Genomic DNA, 26,099 nt, shown 5'->3' on the forward strand with positions numbered 1-26,099 from the left:
TTTATTTTTCCTTCCTTTAATCTTAAGCAAAAGAGACACAGGGGTTCAAAAATAAAAATTTCTTTTTTCCCTCTCCCAAACCTTTACCCCAGCTCCGCACTGCAACCACCCGCTTCCTGCCCAGCAGGGACTTGAGGAGGGAGGGTGCAGGCATCTCCAGCTGGGGAGGGGGAAGGCGGGGAGTGGGTGGGTTAGGGGGGGCGGGGGGGTGTGCTGAGCTCGGTGCTGGTCTCTTTCCAAATATAAATACACGTGTCAGAACTCCTGGAAAATCCTCCCTCCACCCACCACGCAAGCGCTCTCCTTGCTCTGCCAGCTTTGGAGAGGGGTGGGGGGCGGTGCCAGGCACCGGCGGCTGGCTGTAGGTTTACTGCATCCGCTGGGTGTGTAGCCCGCGAGCCCCCTGCTGCTCGTTGTAGAAGAGATGACACTCGGGGTCCCCCCGGATGGTTGGGGCCCCCTGGATCAGCTTCCCGGTGTTGGGGTTCACACACCAGCACTCCCCACGCTGCCCGTTCAGAGACATCTTGCACTGAGGAGAGAGAAGAGGAGGACATAGAGGACACCCCGATAAAACGGAGGTCCCGTTTTCATGAGGTCTGGGTGTGCCTGCAATTCTGCACGGCTAATAAGCTCCAACATGACTCACGCTGGTGCTGCTGGCCCAGGGACGTGCTCTGGCTATCAGCAAGGCTGCTGGGGACGCCTCGCGATGGAAAGACTCAGCCCCCATCCACGGGGAGGTCCCATCCAGCCAGGGACCCAGTGTACTGGAGTTCACTCGTAGTGTGAGGCGGAAAACGCACATGAAAGTCAGCGTTAGCTCGGGTCCTATTATGTGCTGGGCGTGGCGTGAGCAGTCATATACACTGCTCATTTACACTTCATATCTAACATATGCTCTTTTTTTTTTTTTTTTTTTGAGGTACGCGGGCCTCTCACTGTCGCGGCCTCCGGCCTCTCCCGTTGCGGAGCACAGGCTCCGGACGCGCAGGCTCAGCGGCCATGGCTCACAGGCCCAGCCGCTCCGCAGCATGCGGGATCTTCCCGGCCCGGGGCACGAACCCGTGTCCCCTGCATCGGCAGGCGAACTCTCAACCACTGCGCCACCAGGGAAGCCCCTAACGTACACTCATTTAATCCTCTCAACCACCTTGTGAAGTAGGTACCATTACTTTACCATTTTAAGGACGATCGGAAGGAAGCCCAGATGGGTTCAGTAACTTGCCCAACGTCACAGAGCTAGTAAGGGCCACAGCTGAGATGCCAAGCCAGGCATTCCCCTCCCAGGATCCCTGATCTTACCCATGAGCCAATTCCTCTTGCAAATCCCCGTTTACCCATAAGCTTCAGTAGAAAAGAAGATCACTATTTCCTCTTTTGAACTCCAGACGAAGTAGCTGGCTTACATCTAGAGGGCAGGTGTACGAACCAATAGCTTTTAACGCTAGACTGCTATTTCAAAGGGCAAGATGCCTGGGCTGTGAAGGAGATGGGGAAGTGAGACCCCCACCCCCACCCCGGGGGATCAGCAGAGCCCCGTACCCCATCTCCTGGCTCTGCACACCCACCCTTTAAAAGTCAGTTCTGACTTCCCACTAGGACCACCAGGGGAGCCTCTGAAAAATCTGGTGCCCAGAAAGCACCCCAGACTCACAAAATCTGGATCTCTGGGGGTGAGGCCCAGGAATCTGTATTCTTTAAAGCTCCCTAGAGAAGCCCAGTGTGCAGCTGGGCTCAGACCCTCTGCTGGAGAACAGAATGGCCGGTGGAGTCCACACCATCTCAATCCTTCTCTCTGCCTTACATGAAATGCACACAGACTTTTTCTCCCTATACCAGGGATGAGCTGGAGGAAGTGAGCAGGGCACTAGGTGAAAGGACAACTGACCATGTTAAACAGCCACTAACAATCATCGCTACAAACTCTATGTGGTTAGGTAAACAATATTAATAATGATAAGGGGAAATATGCATACACACATAGATCATTAGAAGGCATATGAACAGAATGGAAAGAGGAGGAAAAAGGGCTCCTGGGTGTTTTACTTACACTTTCTGCATTTTCTCTAATGTACTGATAACACTGTTCTGTTAACCGTTTCTAGAAATATTTCAAGTGGCGTTTCTCCACCCCTGATTCTCCATTCCCTGAGATACTTGAAAACCAGAGAGTCTACTTGGTCAACAATGGTTTAAATCAGTGATTCTGGAAATGCCGTCCACGGATCATCTGCGTCCTCTGACAGCTGGTTAGAAACGCGAACTCTCAGATCCCACTCGACTGTCTGAATGACAGCCTCTGGGGACGAGGCCCCAGAATCACCTGCAGGTGATTCTAACGCTCAATAAAATCAAGAAGCACTGGTGTGAGGCGCTATTTGTCCTCCAAGAGGCTCCCTCCTATCCCGGACACCAAGCGCTGCTGGCAGGTAAGCTGGGTACATGGAGTCAGGCTCTGACAAGCCTGAAGCCAAGAAGAGAAGCCCCGCCCCCGCCTTCCCTGGCCTGGCAGCTGGCATCCCCTCCCCTCTTGGCTGGCATCGCCACCCGCCTCCTCACAGAAGACTAGGTCTCCCGCTCAGAGGCTTACAGGTGATGGGGCAAGAACAAGACACACCCAGCGTCCGGGGCCAAGGAGATCCTCGCTCACCTGTTTGAGGTTGTACAGGCCATGCTTGTCACAGTTGGGGATGTGCAAGGAGTAGAGGTGCTCCAGGGGCCCCCGCTCGTCGGGAAGGCGCATGGTGGAGATCCGCTCCAGCACCTGGTCCAGTTCCTGCTGGCAGGGGGTCTGTGGGCACAGGCACGCGGAGAGGATGCTTAGAGTGGGAACAGGCCCGTGATTCTTCTGAAGGGACTTTCCCAAGGCCACACAGCTAGCTAGTGGCACCAGGAACTTCTGACACCCAGCCCAGCAATCTACCTACCATATGGTTATGCTCCACCGCACCCCTAAAGAAAGCCACCTGCATATGAGTATTCCCTCCTCTCCTCCATCTGTGTCAACGGCTTTCAGGGGTCAAAATGGGAGCTACTTGCAAAGACTGAATTCAAGTGGCTGCCTCTGGAGTATCTCTACACCCACCCGGTGGCCCAACCTCCATTCCCTTCCGTCAACCCAACCAGGGCCTAGACAGCAAAGCTGAGCTGGAAAGAAGAAGTGGGGTAGCTGAGTGAGGGCAGCTGCAACGCGAGTGGGCAAGCTCCAGTGGATCCATCTATATCTCTACCATCCATTGCTTTGCCTGTGTCCCAAAGCCAAGCAGAAACGTGGAGATTTCAGAAGGGACTTCAAGAACCCGTACGCAGAGCCCATTTCACAGCCAAAGATACTGAGCGCCCCGCCCACAAAGAGAAACTGATCAACCTGAAGGTCCCTGAATATGTCAGTGGCAGAATCAGAAAGGGAAGTGCTTTGCCCACAGGCCCACAGGACATGGATCTCATCGGGGGGCCCACATCCCCGCTTGCTGGGACACTCCCTTTACACGTCCTCCCACCCCTCCAACCAGACCCGACCCGTTCTGACCCTGGCAGGCGGCGGCCGCAGCTTCTTGGGCTCCTCCAGGCCGAGGTGATGTTTGCCACCCTTGCCCATCTGCCGGTGCTGTTCCGTGACCTTCTCCCGGAACACGGCCAGCTCCTTCATGCCCGACTTGAGGGGCTTCCGGCCAGCACCACCTCCACCTCCCAACAAGTTCATGTTCCCGTCCACGTGGTTCTCGACCAGGCCTCCCTCAGAGTGGTCCTCGCCATTGTCTGCAGAGAGAGGGAGGGAGGAAGAGCTGCAGGTCCAGTTTCCAGAGAGGTGGGCCCTCCAGGGACTATCTGGACCCCTGATAATGACAAGGAAGGCGATGACCAACATCTAAGCAGCGGTGCTAAGGGACTTATGTGGATGATCCATTTCGGTTTCACAGCAATGACGAGCACAACTAGTAACGTCCCCCAACCTCTAGACAGAGAAGCTGAGGCTCACGGAGGTCAATTTCCTGACCAAGATCAGAATCCAGGATCTGAACGCAGGCTCTCTGACTCCAGAAAAATGCCTGGGTCACCTACTGTGCTCTGCCTCCATCCCAGGAGGTCAAGGGGGAGGATGCGCGTGGGGGAGCAGAGGGGCACAAACGAAGGATGACCATGTAGGCAAGGCTCTCACCGGGGAACGGGGAACGGCCACCACTCTTCCTTGAAAGACCTCTGAGATTCACCCACCACTAACTCCCCCCGTTTAAAGTCTTCATGTCTGGTTGGAAAAGGCATGGATCGGATGAGCTTTTAAAACTCATGCCGCAGAGATCACTGGGCCGTGCTGTGTCTGGCGGGGAAGTGAGGTGGAGAGCCACGCTGACACCGGAACACAGCGTCCAGCCCCCTCCGCCATCACTCTTCATCTGCCCGTCTGCTTCCTCCTCTTGTTGCCCTGACGCTCCACTCCTATGGCCGCTACAGCACCATCCCGGGACCCTGATTTGTGTCCTGTCTATGCATGCTGCCCCACCCCCCATTACATCGAGAGCCCCCAGAACAGGACCGATGACCACGCTGTAGTTTCATCTTATCGCAGGGCGCGTAGCCTCATCCAGATGTCTGTCCAAGGACCATCCACTGAGTCTTTCGACTTTCTTAAACCTCCAGCTAGCCGGCAATAGGGAACGGCTCCTACGGTGCACACAGCTCAGGTGGAGGGGCCCTGAGAGCACTCCTCCCCTCCCACGGTCTCATGCAGGCTTAGGCACGTCCAGCCAGGGAACAGAGTCAATGGTATGGAAGGGTCCTAACCAGGGAGACAATTTCTGGCAAGCTCTAGGTGGGCCGGGGTGCAAACAGCCCCCCGCAGACACGGCAGGGCCAACAGGGTCTCAGACCACACTGCCTGGAGCGGCCCCCTGCAGGGCTCAGGGAGCAGGCAGTGGGAGTTTCCAAACAAATCGTGCACATTTTCTCTTCCCCTCTAATGCACCTCTGAAAACTTACAGCCTGGATAACATACCCGAATGGCTTTTACAATATTTCTACACAAGGGTCTCAGGCGAGGCGCCTAGTACTTGGCAGTCCTTTCAGAATTCAGGCACAGTGTGGTGGGCTCAGGGGGTCGCTGTCCTGGGCATGCTATACGGTGTAAAGAGCTGGCCCCGACCTGTAAAAGGGGGGCCATGACACCCCCTCTGGATTGTGAGTTTCGGTGTTCACTCCCTCACCAGCGAAGGTGTGGGACCCTCTTCCGTGCCTTGGGGAGCCAGCGCCTGCATCCTCGGAGCGCGCTCCAGCAGACTCTGGGGGACCAACGGGGTCCCTGGAAACGGAGGAGTTCAATAGAGGTTTACTCCCATCCCTTCCCTTTGCACTAGGCCTGATGCCTGGTCGGTTCTCACGAGCTGGAGCATCCTTTAGAACCAGGCACGTAATCTCCCGCCTGGCAAATGCTGGATATAGGAGGGCGGACTCGAATGGAATTCCAGCTCTGCCACTTTTTATACCAGCTGTATTTCTCCTGCATATATATCCACACTGTGCCTCTGTTTTTCTGAACCGTAAACTACTGGATAATAATAGTTCCTACTTTACAGAACTGCTGAGAGTATGTTATAGGTAAAGCCGTTAAGATACAGTGTGGAACGCAGAAACTCTATGTCCTGTGGGTGGCGATTACTTTGACGATGATGATGATGATGACGACAGCTGCCTCAGTGATCTGCTACCCCTGCCATGTGGAACCCAATCAAGAAGCAGGAAGCAGAGGAAGATAAGCTTCTAAGCATCAGAACAGCAGACACCACATCCATGCATTGTGAAGCCGCGATGCTTTCCTCACAAGTCAAGGGAAGTCAGTGCACGAAGAACCTTGACGGTTCGCAGTAGCACTGGTCAGATAAGCCTGGTTTCTGCATGTCTGGTTTCCAAGGCCACCACAGAATAAAATCAACAAAATTAAAAGGAGAAAAAGGAAGGCACGTGGTCAGTGGCGAGAAGTATCAAATGGCAGAGAGGAAAGAGGACAGTAAAAAAAACCAAACATAAGAACTCCGGGGACATTTGGTGCACAGCAAACAACTCCACAGCCATTGATGACCCCTGAAAACTTCCACGTTGTGTGGCCTGAAACAAGACTAGTGTTGATAATACGACTTTGGGGCATCCAACAAGGAAAGGGATAAACATGACAAGTATTCAGTATTAAGAAAGATTATCTATCCAAAATTGCTAAACTTTAGAAAAATAATGGAAATATTTAAATGAGTAAGCCCTGTGAAACCCGGAAAATTTTTCTCTAGAATGGCTATTTCTCCAGGGGCTCCGGGTAGCCCAGATTTTATCATAAATAAACCAAGCGCAGATTAGATCCTGTTCCAGAAGCCCCAGCACCACCTGCAGGGGAAGGCTGATTTGAAGCATCTGCCACCAACTTGGGTGGGAGTCCTGATCGACCACGTTCTACATTCACCCACCCCAAACTTCCCTCACCCACCCTGCCCTCCCCTTTCTGTCCCTGAAGCTGAAACAGCAGAAACCCAGAGGCCCCAAGAGAAGCAGTCCGGGTTCCCCGGCTCCGCTACCGGCCCGGTTCCCCTGAATGGGGACCGGCTGCAGCTTTCCCCTGGGACTGGTCAGGCAGCTGAGGCCAACCACGAAGATGATCCCACCTTCCCGGTTCAGATGCCAGAGGTAGAGGGCAGAAGGCTGAAGGAGAGGCTTGCGAGAGTCTGAGACAGACCTGGCAAATAAATAGGATGGGCTGATTCAGGTAACCCTCCATTCTGCTTAACATTAACCTTGAAGCATAAGGCAGATGTTGGCACAAATGGGTGGGGCGGGGGGGACTCATCTCCATCCTCACCATCAGTTCTAACATTTCCATTTCTACAGGCTTCTCTGCTTCTCTGCACCTGGACCTGGTGACACAATTTCAGGCTCCCTGTCTTCATCCCTGCAGGTGCTGGCCCGGGGAACACAGGAGGAAGACAGCAAGACGCCTAGAAAAGTCTTGCTTCCCCGGCTGCACTGGGAACCGTGCAGGATCAAAGGGGGAAAACAATGGGGACCTCTGGGTTGCCCTCGCCCAGCCCCTCGTACCCGAGTTCACCCTGGGCACAACAAACCCATCCTCATCGTGCCCTGCCCAGCCTGCTTCCTGCCCACGGTGACAGAGAGCATCTATGGAGACCTCAACACCACTTCTGCACCCGACGCCTGAGTTCTGCTCACAAAGTAATTAGACAAGGGCTCTGGGAATTTCCCACCATTTCTGGAACCATCCGCTCTGCTGTCACGAAGCCTGTGACTCTCAGAAGTTCACCGGGTTCCTCTCTTTTGGGGGCAGGTTTGCCCGCCTGCCCCGAGGCTTAAATTAAGACAGCCCGTCTCCACTGTGGCTGCAATTCCACGTTCTCAGGTTGAAACACAGCAGGATGGCCCACATTTAGTCCTCTTCAGGAACGTCTGGGAAGGCTCCACTCACCAGAACCCAATGCCTGGGACATTCTCGGGATCAGGGTCTCCCAACCCCAGCACTACTGTCTTTGGGACCAAAAGATTCTTTGTTAGGAGCTGTCCTGTGTAAGACGCCCAGCACCATCGTGGGCCTCTACCCACCAGATGCCAGCGGCACCCTCCCCGAGTTGCAACGATCGAACACGTCTCTGAACATTGCCAAATGGTCTCCAGTTGAAAACCACTGTTCGCAGTTAGGATTGATCCAGAGGCCTGAAGTTCCCGGCCCAGTGCTGAAGACTCCCAGCCTCACATAAAGCAGATCTGAGCTTTACTGTATCCCCTCCCTCGGCTAAGAGCCCTCCACCACTGTTCCATCACAAGGAACACTTCTGGCCTATGAGCCTTCCTTCTTGGTGGTGGTGGTGGGGACCCCAGAGGACTCTTAGCCTGCTGACCCCTCTTCCCTAACTCTCCCGGGCACTCGTACCACTGACAGGGGCCAAAGAAGCATCCTTTGGATGAGCCCTAGAGGTCAGCCCACAGTTAACGCTCAGAACCAGGCCCTCTGCAAGCTCTGGAAACACTGGATGGAAGAGAGGGGCACACAGATTCATGCACGTTCAGGATGGCAGGCTCCAGGCAGGGCTGGTCTGCTCATCAGGCACAGAGGGCACGGTGCCCAGGGCCCTAGGAAATGTTTTCATTTCTTTCAAAATCAGAAGAAAAAAAAAACTTTTAGGTCAAAGCAAACGTCTTCATATAACACGGATACGTTTGCAGTTATAAAATACGATTTTCTAATTCTTCTGTGTTTGCCCACAAAGGCAAACATGTCTGGTGCCCCCTGCAGCCCCTCTCCAGGTCCCAGAAGACAGGGCTCAAGTGGGCAGTCCTATCCCAGAAGGACAGAGGTGGCTTCCTGTCCTGAGATGTCCCTGACGGCTCTGAGCGGAAGGTCAGTTCGTCCACCCTCACGGAAGCCACCTGGGTTCAAGGGTATGTTTCATTCCATTCCTTTATCGATCTCATCGTTGCCAACGAAAGTGCCAATAAGATGAGGAAATCCATGGGCCTGGTCTGCTGACGCAGGTGCCGACACCCCACATCTTGAAGTGGAAGCCCAGGACAGGGAAACACAATTGTTGACTGGGTGGAGATCAGAAAGGACTGTAGGCTGAGAAGAGCCTCGATTCCTTGAGATCCTATCCCCAGCCAAAGAGGTTCAGGGATTCAGCCTCCAAAGTCCGACTGCCTGGCTGAATCCTAGCTTTACCACTGAGCTGTGCAGCCCTGGACAAGTTACTTAAGCTCTCTGTGCCTTCACTGCTCGTCCGTAAAACACGCACAAACAGGATCCACCTCCAGTGGGTGGCAGAGAGGATTCCGAGGGCTGCTGCGTGCATACGCAGTGCCGGCACAAGGGGCTCGCCCTCAGCTGCCTCCTCTGCGTCCCACACTCGGGGAAGCACCCGCACGGCACCGCACCCTCACGCTCTGCTGGACAAGGACATTATCACACGTTACCAAGCTCTGCCCATACGTTCCCTTATAGGTGTGACAGCGCAGTCCGCAGGAAAACATTCCACATGGAGAACTCCAGCTAGAGATGGAATTTGCCCTCAGAACAAAAATACCAAGTTGCATTTTTTTTTCTGCCTAGGAGAGTTCGGTGCAGAATAATATTTATTAAGCAACCACTTATGTATGCAGCTCCATGGGCTACAGTGCAAAGGTCACTCTAAGAGATGGTTCTTAGCAACCCAAATCACATAACTGGAAAAGCCTGCGGGCTTAGAGATGACTGACAGGGACCTCCAAGATTCCTGAGGAGATGTCCCTGTAAGGATCAGTAAGCAGTAGCTGTTCCCTGCCTAGTGACCCAGGAAAAGAAGGGAGTTTCCCAATTATGTAGAGAAGGTCAAGCTTTTCCAAAGACAAGTGGGGGAGATGATAGAGGGAGAGTAGATCTCCCTTGTGGGAGGCTTGAAGGGCGGGGAGAAGGCCCGTCCTGCCGTAGGGGCACTGCCACACCTTCCCACCTTACACACCTGGAGGAGAGCTGAATGCGAGACAGATGGACCAAGAGGACACAGACAAGGTGTCCTATTTTACAGACAGAAAACCCAAGGCCCAGAAGGACCAGCACCTGGGTCCAAGAGGAGCACGCACAACCTCTCTGCTGTCATCAGAGGTGCTCCACGACTGGCCTGGGGTCCCCGCACCGCCCTGTGACCCGGCCTTACTAAGCTAGCCAAGCAGGGCAGCTGGAGGGGGACAGTCCGGGAGCAGAAAGATGCCTACTTCTGTGCACTTACACTCTGGCTTTAAAACTTAATTTTGGCACAGTCCTTTCCCCCGCAGTGTCATGTGGCTTGACTGTAGCACTGACAACCTTACTCAACGGATGAAGATCCTTTCTCTCATGAAACTTCACTTTCTCCTATTGCGACGCTCCGACCTCTGCTCCATTTGACAGTTGGCAACTCCTGATCTACCGGAGACCTTAGAGCACTCTGGGGAAAACAAGCCCTAAGAATATAACAGCAACCCCCTACCCCTTCCTGCTTACGGTGTGAGGCATCTGTCCTCATGCAGGCCTGGTGAGAAAAGGAGACCTCTTCCCAAAAGCATCACACATCTTCATAAGAAGTTAATACATCTTTCTTTCTTCTTTTCTTTATTCTGAAGAAAGTCTAGTCATTTTCCAACCTTCTCCTCAGTCTATCTCATGATTATTTGGAAATCTAAGAGCTGAGGGCAACAGAGGGATGATCTAACCCAACCCTAAATCCATCACTCCCTCCAGTGAACTCACCTCCTTCTTCAACAGGTAATAGCATTCCAGGCCCTTTGAGAATGGATTCCAAGTAACAGGCCAGGGGAATGCCAGCTGCTTTCCTGGTTCCACGCTGGTTGGGCACAGAACTCACATGGCTCCTTCTTTGTTGATTTCTCCCAAAATTCACTTAACCTTGACATACGTTGGGCAAAAGAATAAATACTAACTACCATCTTCCTCCTCCCTCCAGGAGGACTTCTCCACTAATATCCATGGCAGTGGACAATTCATTCACAGACTCAAATGGGCAAAGAACCCCAGGAGTCAAGAGCCCTGAATTCCAATCCTGGCTTTGCCCCTGACAACTCACCCGTGATTCTGGCCAGACCCTTTAACCTTTCTGAGCTCTAATGTCTTATGTCTGAAAAATGAGAATCATCACCCTACTAAAGTGAAGGCTGCTACTTAAATAGGCTACAGCATCAGTACCACTCAAACTCCCAATGTGGGCAGAATCAGGCTTTGGAAGAAATGTGCAGATGATCTAGTTCTTGAAAGAGTAAATGAAAGGTGCATTTGTTTGGTAGAGGGGAAGGGTGGGTGATACCTGGTCTGCAGAACGGCCAATGCATGGGGGGAAAAATGAGTTATAAAAGAGTTCTGCATCTACATCTTTCGACATCTTTCTTCTAAAGCTTGATTCTGTTGATTGTATAAATTCCATATACTGCTAAACATCAAAGCTCTCTGCCATCTGATGAAGTCCTTGGGCAAGGGTGGATTTGCCAAAATTACTTTAACTTTGCTTATAGCATTTAGGCAAAGGAAAGATGGGAGGAAGGAAGGCAAGAAAGAAGGGGGAGAGGGAAGGAGGAGAGAGGGAGGAAAGATAGGTAGAGTCTCATAACCGCCGTGCACGCATAGGTGAGGCAGGGTTCACAGGTAAACGCACCAACACACAGGGGAAGCAGATGTTGTTGGAGAGGCTCTGAAGCCAGTCCCCTTGTATGGCTGACTGCTCACTTAACTTCACCTGGCATATGGCCACTCTGGTCAACAGCACAAACCACCCAGAAGCCAGGGTGGGTGATTCAGGCCTTGCTGGGAGGTGGGGGAGTGGGAGGACGTCATCGGGGGCAGAAGTTAGAAACAGGTGGGGTAGGAAGGGGGCCTATTGGTTAATTTTCAGCTAAGGTTAAACCTGAAGTCCTTAGTCTCTCTGCGTGAGAGACATCATGTGCCCTCCTCCACCTGTTTTTAGCCTGTCACAGGCGGGCAGGCAGCAGCGGCCTCTTACACTGGAATCCTGAGTAGTATGTGCGTGGATGTCTCACGTGGTGGCATTCCAGCCCAGCTAATGGCGTTCCTGGACGGGCCATCTACGCCCTGCTGACACCCAGCTTCACTCCAAACTCCCTTCCCATTCTCTGAGCCCCTGCTCCCTGCTACGGAGCCAGCTAAGCAAACCTGACATCTCTCAGATGCCACCTCATTCTGGGAAAAATCCCTTCGGCAACAGACCAGTAGCTCCTCAGTATGGTTTCTGAACAAAAGGTCTCCTCTCTGATGACACCCGCCGCCCACCCGTACGTAAGGAAATGGCTGCAAACAAGCGGCCTCCTCTGATGTTCTAGACCCATAGGTCCCACAGGTGATCACATCACACAAGGGCAGGAACTGGCCTTTCTCACCTTGAGACCATCTCCCTGCACCGACAGCTACCACGAGCCCATCACCTAGCTAAGGGCTGCAGAGCTGGGTGAAGTCGGTGGAGTGCGATGGCCAGTAGGCACCCAGCCCCATCCTCATACAGGGAAGAAACCGCTACTGGAGATAACGGCGACGGTGGACAACAGGAGGGCAGAGGGCCAACTACCTGCCACGCCACTCTGAGCCCTTTTTGGATTTCCTTTGGAACACAGGCTCTGGAGCTCGAAGCCTTGGCCATCCGGTTCTAGTGTGGCAAGAAGGGCATCACTGGCCGCAAAGCCAGAGGCCCAAGGTTCTGATCCTGACATTACTGCCAGGCCTGGGATTCTGAATGATGCCAGCCTGGGTGTTTCAGATGTGCAGGCCCCGGTGTGCTCAGCTGTAAATTCAGAGAGTTAGACCAGTCCTACACTCCAGCCCCAGAGCTCTGGAGACAGCAAGCCTTGGGGTGGAGCGGGCAGGAGGGGTCAAGGACTCTGTACTTTTAACAACCACCTTCCAGCTCAGGGCCCCATTCCTCTGTGATTCCTGACTCGGTTTCCTGAAGAATTTCTTGGTGATGGGAGAAAAGGCTTCTATTCAAGAGATACGCCTTCACGTGTACACTTTGCAAAGGCGAAGCCTTGTAAGCTCCTTGCACCCACTGACGTGCGGGTTCAGGAACAGACACGTATATGCTTAGATGCACATACAGGGGCCCTCCTCGGCCAAGCATCATGGAGGTTTTCTAGAGCATCTCTCATCGCGGGGTCCCCCTCGAGAGACCAGAAAGTGCAGGGCCTCCCTGCCTCTGCACTCTCCAAAGGAGTGCTTCATAAAACACCAGGGTCATTCCTGGAATCGCCAAGACCTGGGGAGGGTCAGGGCTGAGGCAGACAGTTTGAGAAAACAAAAACATGCTCAAATTCAGCCACGGTCCTCTGGGGTTCTGCGAGCCAGTCTGTCCTTGAAGAGCCAGAGAAATTGATATCAAGATGGTCAACAGTACTATCAGCTTTTCCCTCCTTCCCGTGAGTCCCCAGCGTTTCTCGTCTGGTTCAGCTAAAGCCATCTGAGAACCTGGCAAGGGGACCTACCTGCCGAAGGCCCAAGTGAGTGGAGAGCGTGCTTTGGTGCAAACGTGGACCAAAGGCTTATGGGAAGAGTGTGCCTGACCCAGTAATTCTACTTCTCTCTGACATGTGCACAAAAACGTTCATTACAGGGCCTTCCCTGGTGGCGCAGTGGTTGAGAGTCCGCCTGCCGATGCAGGGGACGCGGGTTCGTGCCCCGGTCCGGGAAGATCCCACATGTCGCGGAGCGGCTGGGCCCGTGAGCCATGGCCGCTGAGCCTGCGCGTCCGGAGCCTGTGCTCTGTAACGGGAGGGGCCGCAACAGTGACAGGCCAACATACCGCCAAAAAAAAAAAAAAAAAGTATAGCTCTGACCTGTGTCTATCAACATGGGTAGATATCAAAACCTAAAGTGGACGGGGGAAAAAGTTGCAGAATGAAACCTTTTATGTACATTTTCCATTATCTCAGAGAATGACTCTGAAATATTGGTCATTCATTAGCAAACCTGTTTAGCTAAGAAAGAGAAACACTAAATAATGCTAGTGGTTGTTTCTGGGGAGGAGGGACAGGGAACAGGTGGCTGGTGGGGAGGGCCATCAGCGGAAGCTTAAAAAGAAGACTTGAAGTAAATATGACGACGAAATATCAACGTTCCCAGCTGTGGGCGGTAGACTGGCATTATTATGTCATTCTTAGTATTTCTATGCATTTTTAAAGTTTTCTTTTAAAAGAAACTCACTCCATCCACCTCTCACCCTCCTTGTCAAGCAGGGGTATCAGTAAATACGGGTGCCCCTTGAACCCCACTGGCTGGAGGAGGACCAAATGACAGTGACATGGCCAACTTCAGTGCCACTCTCAGAGGCCAATGTCACAAGAGCCACCTGCCTGCCAGTCGGAGACTGACCACGGGCTCCCGGCCAGGTCTGTGCAGCATGAAGAACTGGGAAATGAGTCAGAGGAAAGACTCGAAGAGAGTGGAAGCCGGTCACAGGGTCAAGGAGGAGAAGATGCAGGAATCAATACTCAAGGGCCACTCATGCCCAAAGGAAGGGAAACAGCTGTTCTGGCTTCCTAAGGAGCAGGGAGGTAGCAGCCTTAAACCGAAATGGGAGAGATCCACGTTAGAAGCCACCCGAGTTTCAGAGGAAGAACTAAAATGAGTAACAAATTGCAGGTGTAAAAAAATTACACATCTTCCTCTGGTATCGTTCGGGAGGAAGGAGGATGGACAATATGGCCTCCAAGTGTCCAAAGGCCACTTGATTGAGTGGATGACGGGCATCCTGGGCCAAGCACTCGTCACTGGACTCAGCCTCCTTCACAGCCCCGTAGCCTGAGTGCAGTGGCACAGAGCCAGGGGTCCGCGCTTTTCCTTCCTCCTCCAAAGGAGGGAGCTTCTTGAAGACACAAACGTGTACTTAGCTTCCATAGAGTGTAAAACAAAGTACACACATCATGAAAGGAGGGCAGGAAGGGAGACATTTTGTGTGCTCACTTTGCCTTTTTGGAAGAAAGAGATTGCGCTTTCGTCTTCCAAGACTGGAGATTCTTTTCCTTCTGTAACTTTATCCACCAGAGAGGGGTCCCATGATTTCACATCAAGATCTTCCCAAGAGCCTTGGTCAAAAGGCTAAAACAGCACCCGTTTACTTACATGACATGTATATACATCTCTACTGACTTGGTTTCTTCTTAGATAATATCCAACTTTTTCAAATGCTTTTCTTGCTCCCCTCCACGATCAAACAGCATGTGCTGTGGGAGAGGGATAGCTTGGGAGTTTGGGACTGACGTGTACACACTGATCTATTTAAAATAGATAACCAGGACTTCCCCGGTGACTCAGTGGTCAAGAATCCACCTGCTTATGCAGGGGACACAGGTTCAATCCCTGGTCGGGGAAGATCCCACATGCCACGGAGCAACTAAGCCCATGCGCCACAACTACTGAGCCTGTGCTCTAGAGCACGCGAGCCACAACTACTGAACGCACATGCCGCAACTACTGAAGCTTGCGTGCCTAGAGCCCGTGCTCCGCAACAAGAGAAGCCACCGCAATGAGAAGTCTGCGCACCGCAACGAAGAGTAGCCCCCGCTCACCGCAACTAGAGAAAGTCTGCTCGCAGCAACGAAGACCCAACACAGCCAAAAATTAATTAATTAATTAATTTTTGAAAAGGCTATCTGTATTAAAAAAAAGATAACCAGATTTCCCTGGCGGTCCAGTGGTTAAGACTCCATGTTTTCAATGCAGGGGGCATGGGTTAGATCCCTGGTCGGGGAACTAAGCTCCCACATGCTGCATGGCACAGACAAAAAATAAAATAGATAACCAACAAGGACCTACTGTATATGTACAGCACAGGGAACTCTGCTCAATACCCTGTAATAACCTACATGGGAAAAGAATTTGGAAAAGAATAGATACATGTATATGTATAACTGAATCACTTTGCTGTACACCTGAAACTAATACAATATTGTTAATCGACTATACTCCAATATAAAATAAAAATTTTAAAAAAAAGCATGTGCTACAGGTGGTATGATAACTGTATCTGTATAGAGTCAGTCTCATAGCTTGTACCTGTGCTCAATCAGTGTTTAAACATTAGAAAAGTTGACTATCCAAAGAGCATTCCACCGCGCTCTGGCCTAGAGTATCCTGTTATATTACTTCTTTTTTTTCATGTTTCTGGTCTCTCCCTCACCATCTAAGCCCCAGAGCAGCAAGAGTGGTTAGGAGAGAAGAAAGGCACTGAGCGAACAGAAGCATGAATTGGAGAGGAAGGCTACTTCCCTCTACCAGGACCCACATTCAAACAACTGTCCCTGCACTCAGCTCTGATGTCACCACGCAGACCAGCTCCCATGGACCATAAACACTGGGTCCCACTCACCTCTCTCCTTCCACCCTCTCCTTCTGCCAATTCTTCTCCATCCCCAGATGTCTCCCAGCTATCCCAGGCCTGACAAATGGAACCCAAAGGATGCAAAAAGAAACTGAAAACCTGCAAAGATGTCCAGGATTGCCGGCCACACTCTCAAACCAGCACAAGAAGTGTCTTGAATATAAATAAGTGTCTTTAAATAGGTCACCATGCTTTCTTTTCCTTCCACTAAAAGTTCACTAATTTTGTATGATATAAACCTGCAGCACATCAGTTGTCTTCCTTGGTTATGCTCTATTGGTTTAGAGGCAGCAAAGGAACCAGAGCTAACTAGCAGGGCCTCAAGTAAGAATCCTCTCCTCAAGGGGCATGCATGGACCTTGTTCCGAGGTCAGCCATAGCAGAACCACAATGAGGTCACGACTGCCCTCTGGAAATCCCTCCACCACTGACTCCATTCTGGACTTTCCAAAGCAAAGGGCAGCTGTCCAGGTAAGCCACACCCTGTGGAAGCAGCCACACTTCCTTGCAGGATTCTTAAGTGCCCCTTCTTAATAAACCTGGCCAATCAGCAAACAGCTAAAAAACAAGCATTTGCCTTCTTCTGTTCTGTGTGTTGACATCAGAGGGAGAAGAGAGTGGAGAGGTATCACCATCAGTACGACTCACCTGATTCTCTGAGTTTCTAACCCTGTGCTAAGTGGTTTGCGTACAGAACGTTGTTTTATCATCAAGCAATCACACGAGGTTGATAATTTCTTATCTCCTCTCATGCTTGGCTAAGAAGCCATAGGGTCTGAGGCCAGTGGCACAAAATCAAGCAGCAACAGCAGAGCCAAAACCAAATCCCAGGTGGTTTAACTCCATAGCTCTTAACCAACCAGAATGGCATTTGGGCATTGGTATCCTGGTAAACTCCTGACCAAGACCTTGTAACCCCAGGGCTTCCTTTCTACTGTTCCCCATCACCTTGTCTCTCTTCCCATCTCCACAGGACCCTCCCTCATCTTCCCAGGGAAGGAAGCCATCAGTCATAAGCCAGCGGGCCCCCACCCAACCCCAAAAGCCCTTAGGATCCAGTAAACCCATTCCTCCCCCACCCCCCTTTATCTTGCCTGACACACCTCCTGCCGGTGTCTCTATAGAAACCACCCAGCCTTATCAGGCAATTGCAAGGGCAGGGCCCAGGGGAACTGTCATTTTCATTTTATCTTGGCCTCAGGCACTTTAGAAAGTAAGTTCCCAAAAAAAAAAAAAAAAAAAAGAAAGAAAGAAAGTTCCCCATCCACAGGCAACTTGGCACCTCGATCCAGAAGTCCAGACAATAGACCTAAAAGAGACTTCCCGGGGAGTTGCATAAAGGAACATTTTTGAGAAGTTATGCCTTAATTACTACCTCCCAGGGAAAAGGAGCTTTTCCAAGCAGCAGTGTATAATTCACTGCTTCTCTGCATGTTTGAGTCTGATGGAATGGAGCTCTGGAACGAGAATCTGGAGACCCAGACTCCGTTCTGGTCCGTCCATTCTGGTCTGCACTTGCCTTGGCATTTGAACCTGAATACGGCCTTGATTTCTTCACCTGTCAAGTGGGGAGAATCTTGAGGCTAAAACAGCTAGAAAAAGCAAAAAACCTGCAGTCAGACTTCCCTGGCGGTCCAGTGGTGAAGACTCCATGCTTCCAATGCAGGGGGCGCGGGTTAGATCCATGCTCAGGGAACTAAGATCCCACATGCCGCTCGGTGTGGCCAAAATATTTTAAAACAAAACAAAAAACGACAGGCATTTGGGTAGAAGTAGACAATATCTAGAAAAAAAAGCAATTTTAATTATGCTTATGTATTTTGTCATTTACCCTTCGAGGCAGACCCTTTGCTCACTGCACCCCTACAATCCAACTCAGATCACTCCAGCTAGAAGGTCCCCATCTCCTCAACCCCTATCAGGAAGGAACCCCTGAGCCTCCCCCCTCCTCCCCAACTTACCAAGGCCTCCCCAGGCCAGTGCCCCTCCCCTCAGGGCTTCCTCACCGGCAGAGCTCAGTTCCTTGAATGAACACAGGCTGACACACCTACACCCATCCACTAATTAGAAACCTCCCCAGGCTCTGCTCGGGGCCAACTTAACCAGGGCCTGTGGGCCAATTCCCCAGGCCGGCAGCTGGAGGTTTGCCAGGCCCTGCTCCCTTCTCCCCAAACTTCACTCCTGCCCTGCCTCCCAAGAGCCAGGAAGAGATGTGGGGCTGGCGGCCAGAAGGGGCCCCAAGGGTTGCCAAATGCCCCCCTCCCCCCCACAAAAAAAAAAGGGGGAAAGGAAACAATTCCTCACTACAGTCGACTCTGTATTTCTTTCCGGGGGAGCCGGCTTTCTGAGCAAGGTCTCCCTCTGCGTCCTGACTGACACCCAGGAGCTGAGCCAGCCCAGATCTTCCTTGGCTTTGTTAAGGAACAGGAGTGGCCCCAGAGGGGGAGGGGAGGGTCGAGGATCAGAAGCCAAGCAGGGGGAGGGACAGAGGGAGATGGTCCATTTTCCAGTAGGAAAAAAAATCTCCTAGAGTCCATCCACTCTATTCGGCGTCGGGGAGAGGGTAAGGGAGGGGGCAGTTACTCTGGAACCTGAAAGCCAGCACCTTTCTCTGGACCCACCAACCCCTCTGTAAGGAGAGCTTTGCCTCTCCTCCCCCATCCTCCCCCCACCACCAAGGTCCCCGGAGTTTACCGTCCACCCCAGATGCCCAGTGGCAAACGCTGTGCTTTGTCCCTATTGTCCCTGGTTTCACCACAAGCATCTGCTGACCCCTGAAGACTCAAGCATCCAGCTTCTCTGCTTCCTGGGGCCTCAACTCCATCAGATGCTTGACAACAGACAGTGTCATGTCGTCGTGGCCAGACGGGCCATTCAGAGGGCTTTCCGGGACCACAGGTGGAATCAGACATCAGGAAGAACCCCAGGGCCCAGAAGACACTTCCCCATGCCTGTTGAGAACCCCTCAGGCCCCACCCCACTGGGGAGTGAGGTCAACGCTGGAGATGGCGTAGTAAGAAAACATCGCTTTTTTGGATAGAACATCCAGTTTCTTTGCCAGGATCATGTTCAACTTTCTGGCACCCTAGGCCCAGACAGGATGGACCCAAAAGCCCACTTTCCTGGGGCAGGAAACGGGCACCATGGGGTCTTCACTGGCTGCACTGACAATACGACACAGCTCACCCGGCACACGCCGTGTACCAAACGTGTGAGTACACACTGGTTCTGACCCTCTTCTGCTAAAGCCTGGGTCCTAGCAGGTGTCCTGTGGAGGCCATCGGTGGAGGAAGGCGCTGCCCACCCCTGAAATGTGGCCTCAGGGATTCCCCAGTCCTCTGAGCTCCAGCAACTGGAGAGCTGGGTCCTAGAGGTCGGCTGGCAGGTGAAGGCAGGACTCAGCTTCTGGGTGCCGGTGTTCCTCCTAACGTCCAATTCAACCTGTCCCATTTCTCAGTAGCAAGGCCAGCAAGAGTACCCAGGGTCAAACTCTGGGGCTCCCTCTGCCCCCTACAGTCCCTCCACCCCCATTCGGGCACCACAGTGAAGCTGCCAGAAGAATCTTGGTCAGCTCCAGATCCTCGCGCACGAGCCCTAAAGAGCATCACCTAACTTATCCGTAAAGATTGCAAGCCCTGGACCTCAGGCCATCCGTTTATTGTCAACTGGGTTTATTCTGCATTGAAGATAGTTTCATTACCTTTTCCACAAACAGCTCCACTACAGTCTGTCTGTGAAAATGGGTCAGAGGTATGGATGCTGGAAATCAAGTGGCTTGTTACAGAAAAAAACAAAAAACACCCAAGTGCGTAGACTTTTTACGTATTATCTACCTGTACACACGCACGCACACACACACACAGATGTGACCCTATGAAGCTGGTGCTATCGATTCCTCATTTACAGATAAGGAAACTGAGGCTCAGAGAGAATTATCTCTTGCCTCGGGTGGCAAGTACGTGGTAGGAAACTGGGTTTTGAACCAAAGCCACTTCACACCAGGATGAGGCCCCTTAGCGCCTGGTACAACCTTCAGAAACAGGTGGCCCGCCTGACACAGCCGGTTCGGCCTTTGTTTTAAAGGCCGCCTAAGTGTCAGAGAGGAGACATCGCTTGCCAAGATTAAGGCAGCTAAGAGAACCTACTACGTGCCAGGCATTTTGCATTATCATAGCTGACCTCACATGTACCCCATTTGAGAAATACAATCATCCCCATTTCACCAAAAGATAAGACCCTGGCCCATCATCACTCAGGTGCTCAGAGACGGGCCTGCATTGGAACCCAGGTCAATCTTCCAGCAAAGGCCAGGCTGCTTCCACATTCATCCACTGCCCACCAGCTCTTCTCTCTAGAGGCCTGTCCTGGAACCCTTCTGCCCCTCCTGACTACTGCACGCTGGTCACTTCCATTTCTGAATTCCCCAAGTTCTAGGACTTGGGCCTCTCCAAAGAGTCAAGGGAATGCAAATAACTGAACGGTGGCCCAAGCATCACCTGCACGTGGCAGGTGTCCAGGAACAAACCTTCTGGCTGACGGGGGTCAAAGGTTTTTTCTGCCAACAGCCCGCACTCACTTGCTTGGTCACAGAGGCAGAGGGGTACAGAGGAAAGGCGGCCAGGTTAGCCTCTCACCTCAGTACTTAGCTGCTCAGGTGGCCCCTCCATTGAGCCCCAGGGTCCACACCTGCGGAATGGAGGTAAACAGCCTCCCTTGCAGGGATGCTGTAAGACAGGAGACAAAGCAGGCAAAGAAGCAGTTCATACCAGGATGAGGACAGGCGGGAGGCTGCCTGCCACCTCAGCGAAATGCTGGCCAGAGACAGCAAGGAGAAGCAGAGGGGCTCCAAACATCTGCCAACCAGATCACCAGCACCCTGGCGCATTAGAAGTATAACCTCGCTCCCCTGCGCCTTGGTTTTGGCAGAAGCAGCCCTAGCAGGCACCCCCGCCCACGAAGCCCAGTCCCTACACTGCCAGTCAACTGCCCTCCTCATTTAAGGGTCAGATTTGGTTCAAACACGCCAATCCCCAATCATCTACGTGGTCTCCATCTACTTGGATCCCTGAGGAAGGCCGGGCCAATCTACTTCCCATGTCACTTTCTCGAGCCCTGTCCACCTGCTTAGCAACCAGCCAGGTGTGCTAGAATTATAGTGGGAGAAGCATGGGAAAGAGAGAACGGTCCAGAGTGGGTTGTGAAGACAGGATGGAGAAAGCAGAGAAGGAAAAGGGGAGCTGGGAACACAGAGAAGAGAGAGACTAAAACTAAATGCAGTCCCTGGATATGCAGTCTCTTTAAAAAATAATGATAATGATAACCGAGCCTTGTTTTTTTTGGTACGGTTTTGTAGTATGTGAGGAGGACCAATAACAAAACCAAACATGGGCACAGCCTGTTCATTTTCTACTTCTCCCTCATTCCCTTTAGCAGCCCCTGCCCTGCCCACCCCTCCCCGCCTCGGATACTCCTGTCCTGCATTTCATTAGAACCACGAATTTTTGGAACCTGCTCATATCAGAACTTAGCAATTGTGTGTCCCATTTTCTACAGCAGAGAATAGCTAATCTAAGAACCGAGAAGCTAACCTGATAAATGGGCTAGAGAACAGTGATGCTCTCAAAGTCACCCTCAGTGTCTGACAGCTGGTGATTGAACACATCCCGACTCTCAGGCACCTTGCAGGCATTTCTGTAGAAATTCTTTCCCCCAAAGGAATTATGTGCCTGAAAAGTTTATTTTAAAGCTCACTGCTAAGGTAAGCTAATAATGAGAACCATCTAACCCTCCCTTTTCCCTTTGCCTGCCAGGAAACTCAAGGGTCCAATTAGGCCAAGAACCACTGCATAGATAGACCCTCATGTCCACAATAGATGGGTTTTTCTTTCCCCCTCTCCTCCACCACCTATTCTAATTCAGAGACTCCTTACCTCTGGTTTTGTTTTTGTAAGATCTTTTGACACTGTCAATAGGATTTTTTTTTTTCTCAAAGCTTCCTCAAATATCTCATCAAAGGAACAGATGGGGTCATTATCACTACACATTGGGAACGATCTCCGTGAACACTCTGGATGGGAGTGGAAGGTGAGCAGGGAGACTGCGGGCAAAGACTCCAACACTGCCTGCCTCTGCCTAGCTGGTTCGGGACCTGTGGAGTCACACCCTCCAGACCAGCCCTGCTTCCAAGGCCACAGCGCACAGAGCCACACCCTGCGTAATTCCTGTAGTCAAGGAACTACAGATCTCCGGTCTCCCCAGAGGGACCCAGAAGCAGCAGCCCTCCAGTCCCCCATCTCCCCTTCCAACACACTCAGGCAGAGCAGCTTAGCAGAGCTAGTTCTGGGTATTCTGTCTAGGGTGGGGGGTGGGGGAAGGTAGTGACGCTAGCAATCGGTGACAGTAGGTCCCACTCATTCCCCAAGACTATTTTACGACTTTGAACTCAGTATGCAAATTTATGCAAGACAAGATGCAAAGCAGCGCTCTGAGCCAGAAGTCCCGTTGCTTTTTCTCCCCCTTCTTTGAAGCTGCACTGAACCACTGTAAATCAGCCCTCGCCTCTGCCCCCCTTTATGCTCCCCCAGCAACTGCAGATGCAAAGCCTCCCCAGGCCCGCCCGCCCGCCCGCCGGCCGGCCCTGGGACTTTGAATGACTGCACATTTCTATAGCACCTTTATAAGTGCAGCGGGCCAGACGGCCACTTGGGCAGCTCCGCCCCTCGGCATAATCCCCGGCATTGTACACGGAAGGGAAGGAGGCAGGGGAGATGCTTGAGGGAGCCAGTCCGGCCCGGCCGAGGCCCTGAATTCTGAAAGGGCCCGGACTGGCCCAGGCCTGCTTCCTTCCCTTTCCCTAACATTTCTAGGCACTTCTGCTCACGCCACCACCCAACACACCCACGCATTTCTCAGGTCCAGACTTCACGCAGATCTCAGGGTCCCCCTCCTGTTTTTCTTCCAGGCCCACCCACTCTAAGCCCCCACCCCACAATCCGCGCCTCCGTCTGACTTCTGGGTTTCTTTGAACCACCAAGTCCCAGCCCATCACCCCCATGGGATGCAGGCTCAGCACCCGCTGATGTGCCCACCCCCACCCCCTGCATCCCAGCCATCCCCAGGAAGCCAGCAACACAGCCCCTGAGTCCAGGGAACAAAGACAAAAGAGCTAACAGCAAAGCCGGAACTGCTAGGGTTTGCTGCCTCGAAATAAGAGGGTATGTTTAAAATTCTCAAAAGCAACCTGCTCAAAGAGGAATGCAGGCTGGGATGGGGCTGGGGGTGGGGGTCATTCTTCAGAGGGGGGAGGAGAAATGGGAGACGGGGAGGAGGCGGCAGCATTCAGTGCTAAGGTTTCATCGGGGCCACGTTCTTGTCGGCACACCCCACCCAACTCGGACCCCCGCAGTCCCCACGCAGCACCCCGATCCCCACCCTGGCTCAAGACCCTCTCCTGCACAGGAGCCTCAAAACCCGCCCCTCTCTCTCTTCCCTGCACCCCAGCAAGCCCAGGCTTCTCTCCTCTTCACAGTGCCCCCGTCCCCTCAGCCCTCTTCACGCCTCCAACACCCCGCTCTTAGCACGTCTTTCCAGGGCACCCGCTCAGCTTCCGCCCACCCCCAACCTTGGTGTCCCCTCTTCCCAGTCTGGAGCACAGGAGAAAAATGCGGAAGGCGGCTGTCTGGCCGCTGGGAGCAGGCTGTGGAGGCAGCTGGGGCTGGCTGGCGGAAAGGAGTCCCATAACCAGGCAGAAAATCCACAGTGACATTCTTCCCATGAACTCACCCCATTGTCCCCAAGCTCCCCTGGCGACTCCAGGAAGGAGTGAATGGGAGAATTCCCAGCATCTGTTCCCTTCTGAAGACCCTAACCTGCCTCTGGGGGCTGGGAGGCAGGACAGTTGGTTTTCAGGCAGAGAGTGAGAGGAATGAAGAATGACAAAATGCCCCCAAACAAGTTTTTTGAGGGACACAGCCAGGCTAGGAAGGTTAGGAAGGACATGTGCTACGCACTTGGTTAAAACAGTCAGAATCCAAACGCTTCTATGAACGTGGAGGCCTTTTGAACAAAAGTTCACCCTGCTGAGGGAGATGTTTAGTTTGTCAGAGTTCAGCTCAGAAACCACAGTACCTTCCCGGTGGACCACGGGGTGCTGGGGGGCGAAGGAGGAGGAACGCGGGACTGGGGGGATGGGCACCCACAGTGAAAGGACCTTTGCTGAGTCTTTTCCCTTTTACTATTACTTTCTAAGAGAAGCTGGAGGAAAGGGTTAACTTCGAGGCAGGCTAGGGAGGGAAGCAAGCCGGAGTGAGAAGAAAGGGACTTGAGGGGTTCCGCTCAGAGGAAGCCCTAACTTGCTGTGCACTCAAGGTCAAAATGCGACAAAGAAAAGATTTCAACTCTGACCCCTAATTGTATTCCCAAGGAGAACAGGGAAAAAAAACAATAGGCTGAAGGAAGGGGGGGCGGGGGGTGTCCGGGGCGGGAGGGGGCCAAGGACCGCAGAAGCTGACGAGCAAGCACGAATTTTTCACTTTTTCTTTTCTTTCTTTCCTTCTTTTTTTTTTTTTTCCCTCTAAGTTTGAGAAACTTGCTTTTTAATCAACAGCAGCAGGCAGTGGACACATTTCACCACCGTCTCCAAGAGGAAAGAAAATAATTACAGCTTCCTCCAGACCACTGGGGCAGGAGGCTTTTGTAATTTAAAAAACAAAAGCGACAACAAAACAACAACAACAAAAAAAACCAACACGTGAGAGATCTTTAGAGCCTGGTTGTGTCCCCAAAAAAACTTGTTTGGGGGTATGCGAGCTCCGTACAAAGAACCTCAGGGCCCCCATTCTATGGGACAGGAAGAGCTCCCTCAATTAGGATGGGGGGCGGGGGGAGGACAACACCTCGCTCCGGTAAGAGTAGTTGCGCCCCGGCCCAGGCATCCTCCTGCCAGACGCCCGGGGGCCCAGATGCTAAACTGAGCGGCCTGGCTGCCCCCGCCCCGGACCGCAGCCGGCGACCCGGCTTAAGTTACAGTGACTCAACGAATGGGGTCTCTTCCTCGCCTCCCAAACGTCCCTCTCTTATCGTTCCACCCGACATAAAAGCAAGAGCCTTCTTCGTCCTCTCTGAAATAACAGCGTTCCTTTTTAATTTTCCCCCTAGGCAGCCCACCCTACAAAGTACCAACAAGTCCTTTCTTCTCACCTCACAATCCCAGAAAGAAGGGACCTCAAGGCGCCGCTGCCTTCTCCTAGCGCCCCCTTCTCACTAGAGGTCCCTGGTGTCACCGGTACCCGCCAGCCTCAGCCCCCGGCGGCGTCCTCCACCAGGACCTCTCCAGGAACCTTCGGTCGGCGGTCACCAGCTCAAGCTCCTACTCACACCGATCTGACCGACACCCTCCTCCCCAGGAAATCCCCCCTCCAAAAAAAGAAGTCAGTAGAAGTACATTCCACCGGGCAAGCCTATGGTAACAGGGATGCCTTCTCTCTCCCCATTTTTCTCCACCAAATTAGTAGCCAGGGATCTTCCGCACGCTCGAACTCCAGTTCCCCCCACCCCGGGCCTGACTTTCGGGTCCCCCCTCCCAACAATCGCCCAGAGCCGGTCCAGGACTCCGCTCTTCCTCCGCTAAAACGGTCTCTGAGGTTCCGCCACACATTCCTTCCCTCCAGAAGGGCCGCCAGCCAGGCTCCCCCGCTGCCCTCCAAGTTTCTCCGAACTAGTTGTCCCAACCAGCGTTACCTGCAACCTGCTCGGGGCTGGCGCTGTACTCGGCATCCCCGTGCTTTTCGCAAGTGCCCTCGCCGTGGACCAGCGCCCGCAGGGGCAGCTCGGAGCCCGGGTGGGGATAGCAGCGCAGCCCCTGGCCGCAGCGCGGGGTGTACACGCCGCACCGCTCGCCCTCCAGCCGGGCGCACACGGAGCAGCAGCCGCAGCCCGGCTCCCGGACCAGCTCGCAGGGCACGCGGGCGTCGCCGGCCGGCCCGGCCTCGGCGGCGGGCTGCGCGGCGGGCGGGGGCTTGCAGGCGGCCAGGCTCTCAGACGTGCAGGGCGGGCAGCGGAACAGCACCTCGGCGCGCGCCCCGCGGCCGCCGCCGCCCGCGCCCAGCAGCAGCAGCAGCAGCGGCGGCAGCAACGGCAGCGCGGGGCCGCCCAGTCTCGGCAGCATGTTGGCGGCGGTGAGCGCGACGGCGGCGAGCGAGCGGG

At 53.1% G+C, this 26,099-nt stretch overlaps 1 protein-coding gene across 1 annotated transcript; it reads right to left on the reverse strand.

Moving 5' to 3' along the window:
* Nucleotides 1-234: 234 nt before the first annotated feature.
* IGFBP2 (insulin like growth factor binding protein 2) lies at nt 235-26,099 on the reverse strand. Its single transcript, XM_060152152.1, has 4 exons — nt 25,635-26,099; nt 3,533-3,762; nt 2,654-2,794; nt 235-532 (listed from the first exon to the last, which is right to left on the reverse strand). Exons 1-4 carry the CDS (start codon nt 26,059-26,061, stop codon nt 368-370), a joined length of 963 nt encoding a protein of 320 aa, XP_060008135.1. The 5' UTR covers nt 26,062-26,099; the 3' UTR covers nt 235-367.

This window comes from Lagenorhynchus albirostris, chromosome 6 (assembly GCF_949774975.1).
Source record: "Lagenorhynchus albirostris chromosome 6, mLagAlb1.1, whole genome shotgun sequence".
In the NCBI taxonomy this organism is placed as follows: Eukaryota; Metazoa; Chordata; class Mammalia; order Artiodactyla; family Delphinidae; genus Lagenorhynchus; species Lagenorhynchus albirostris.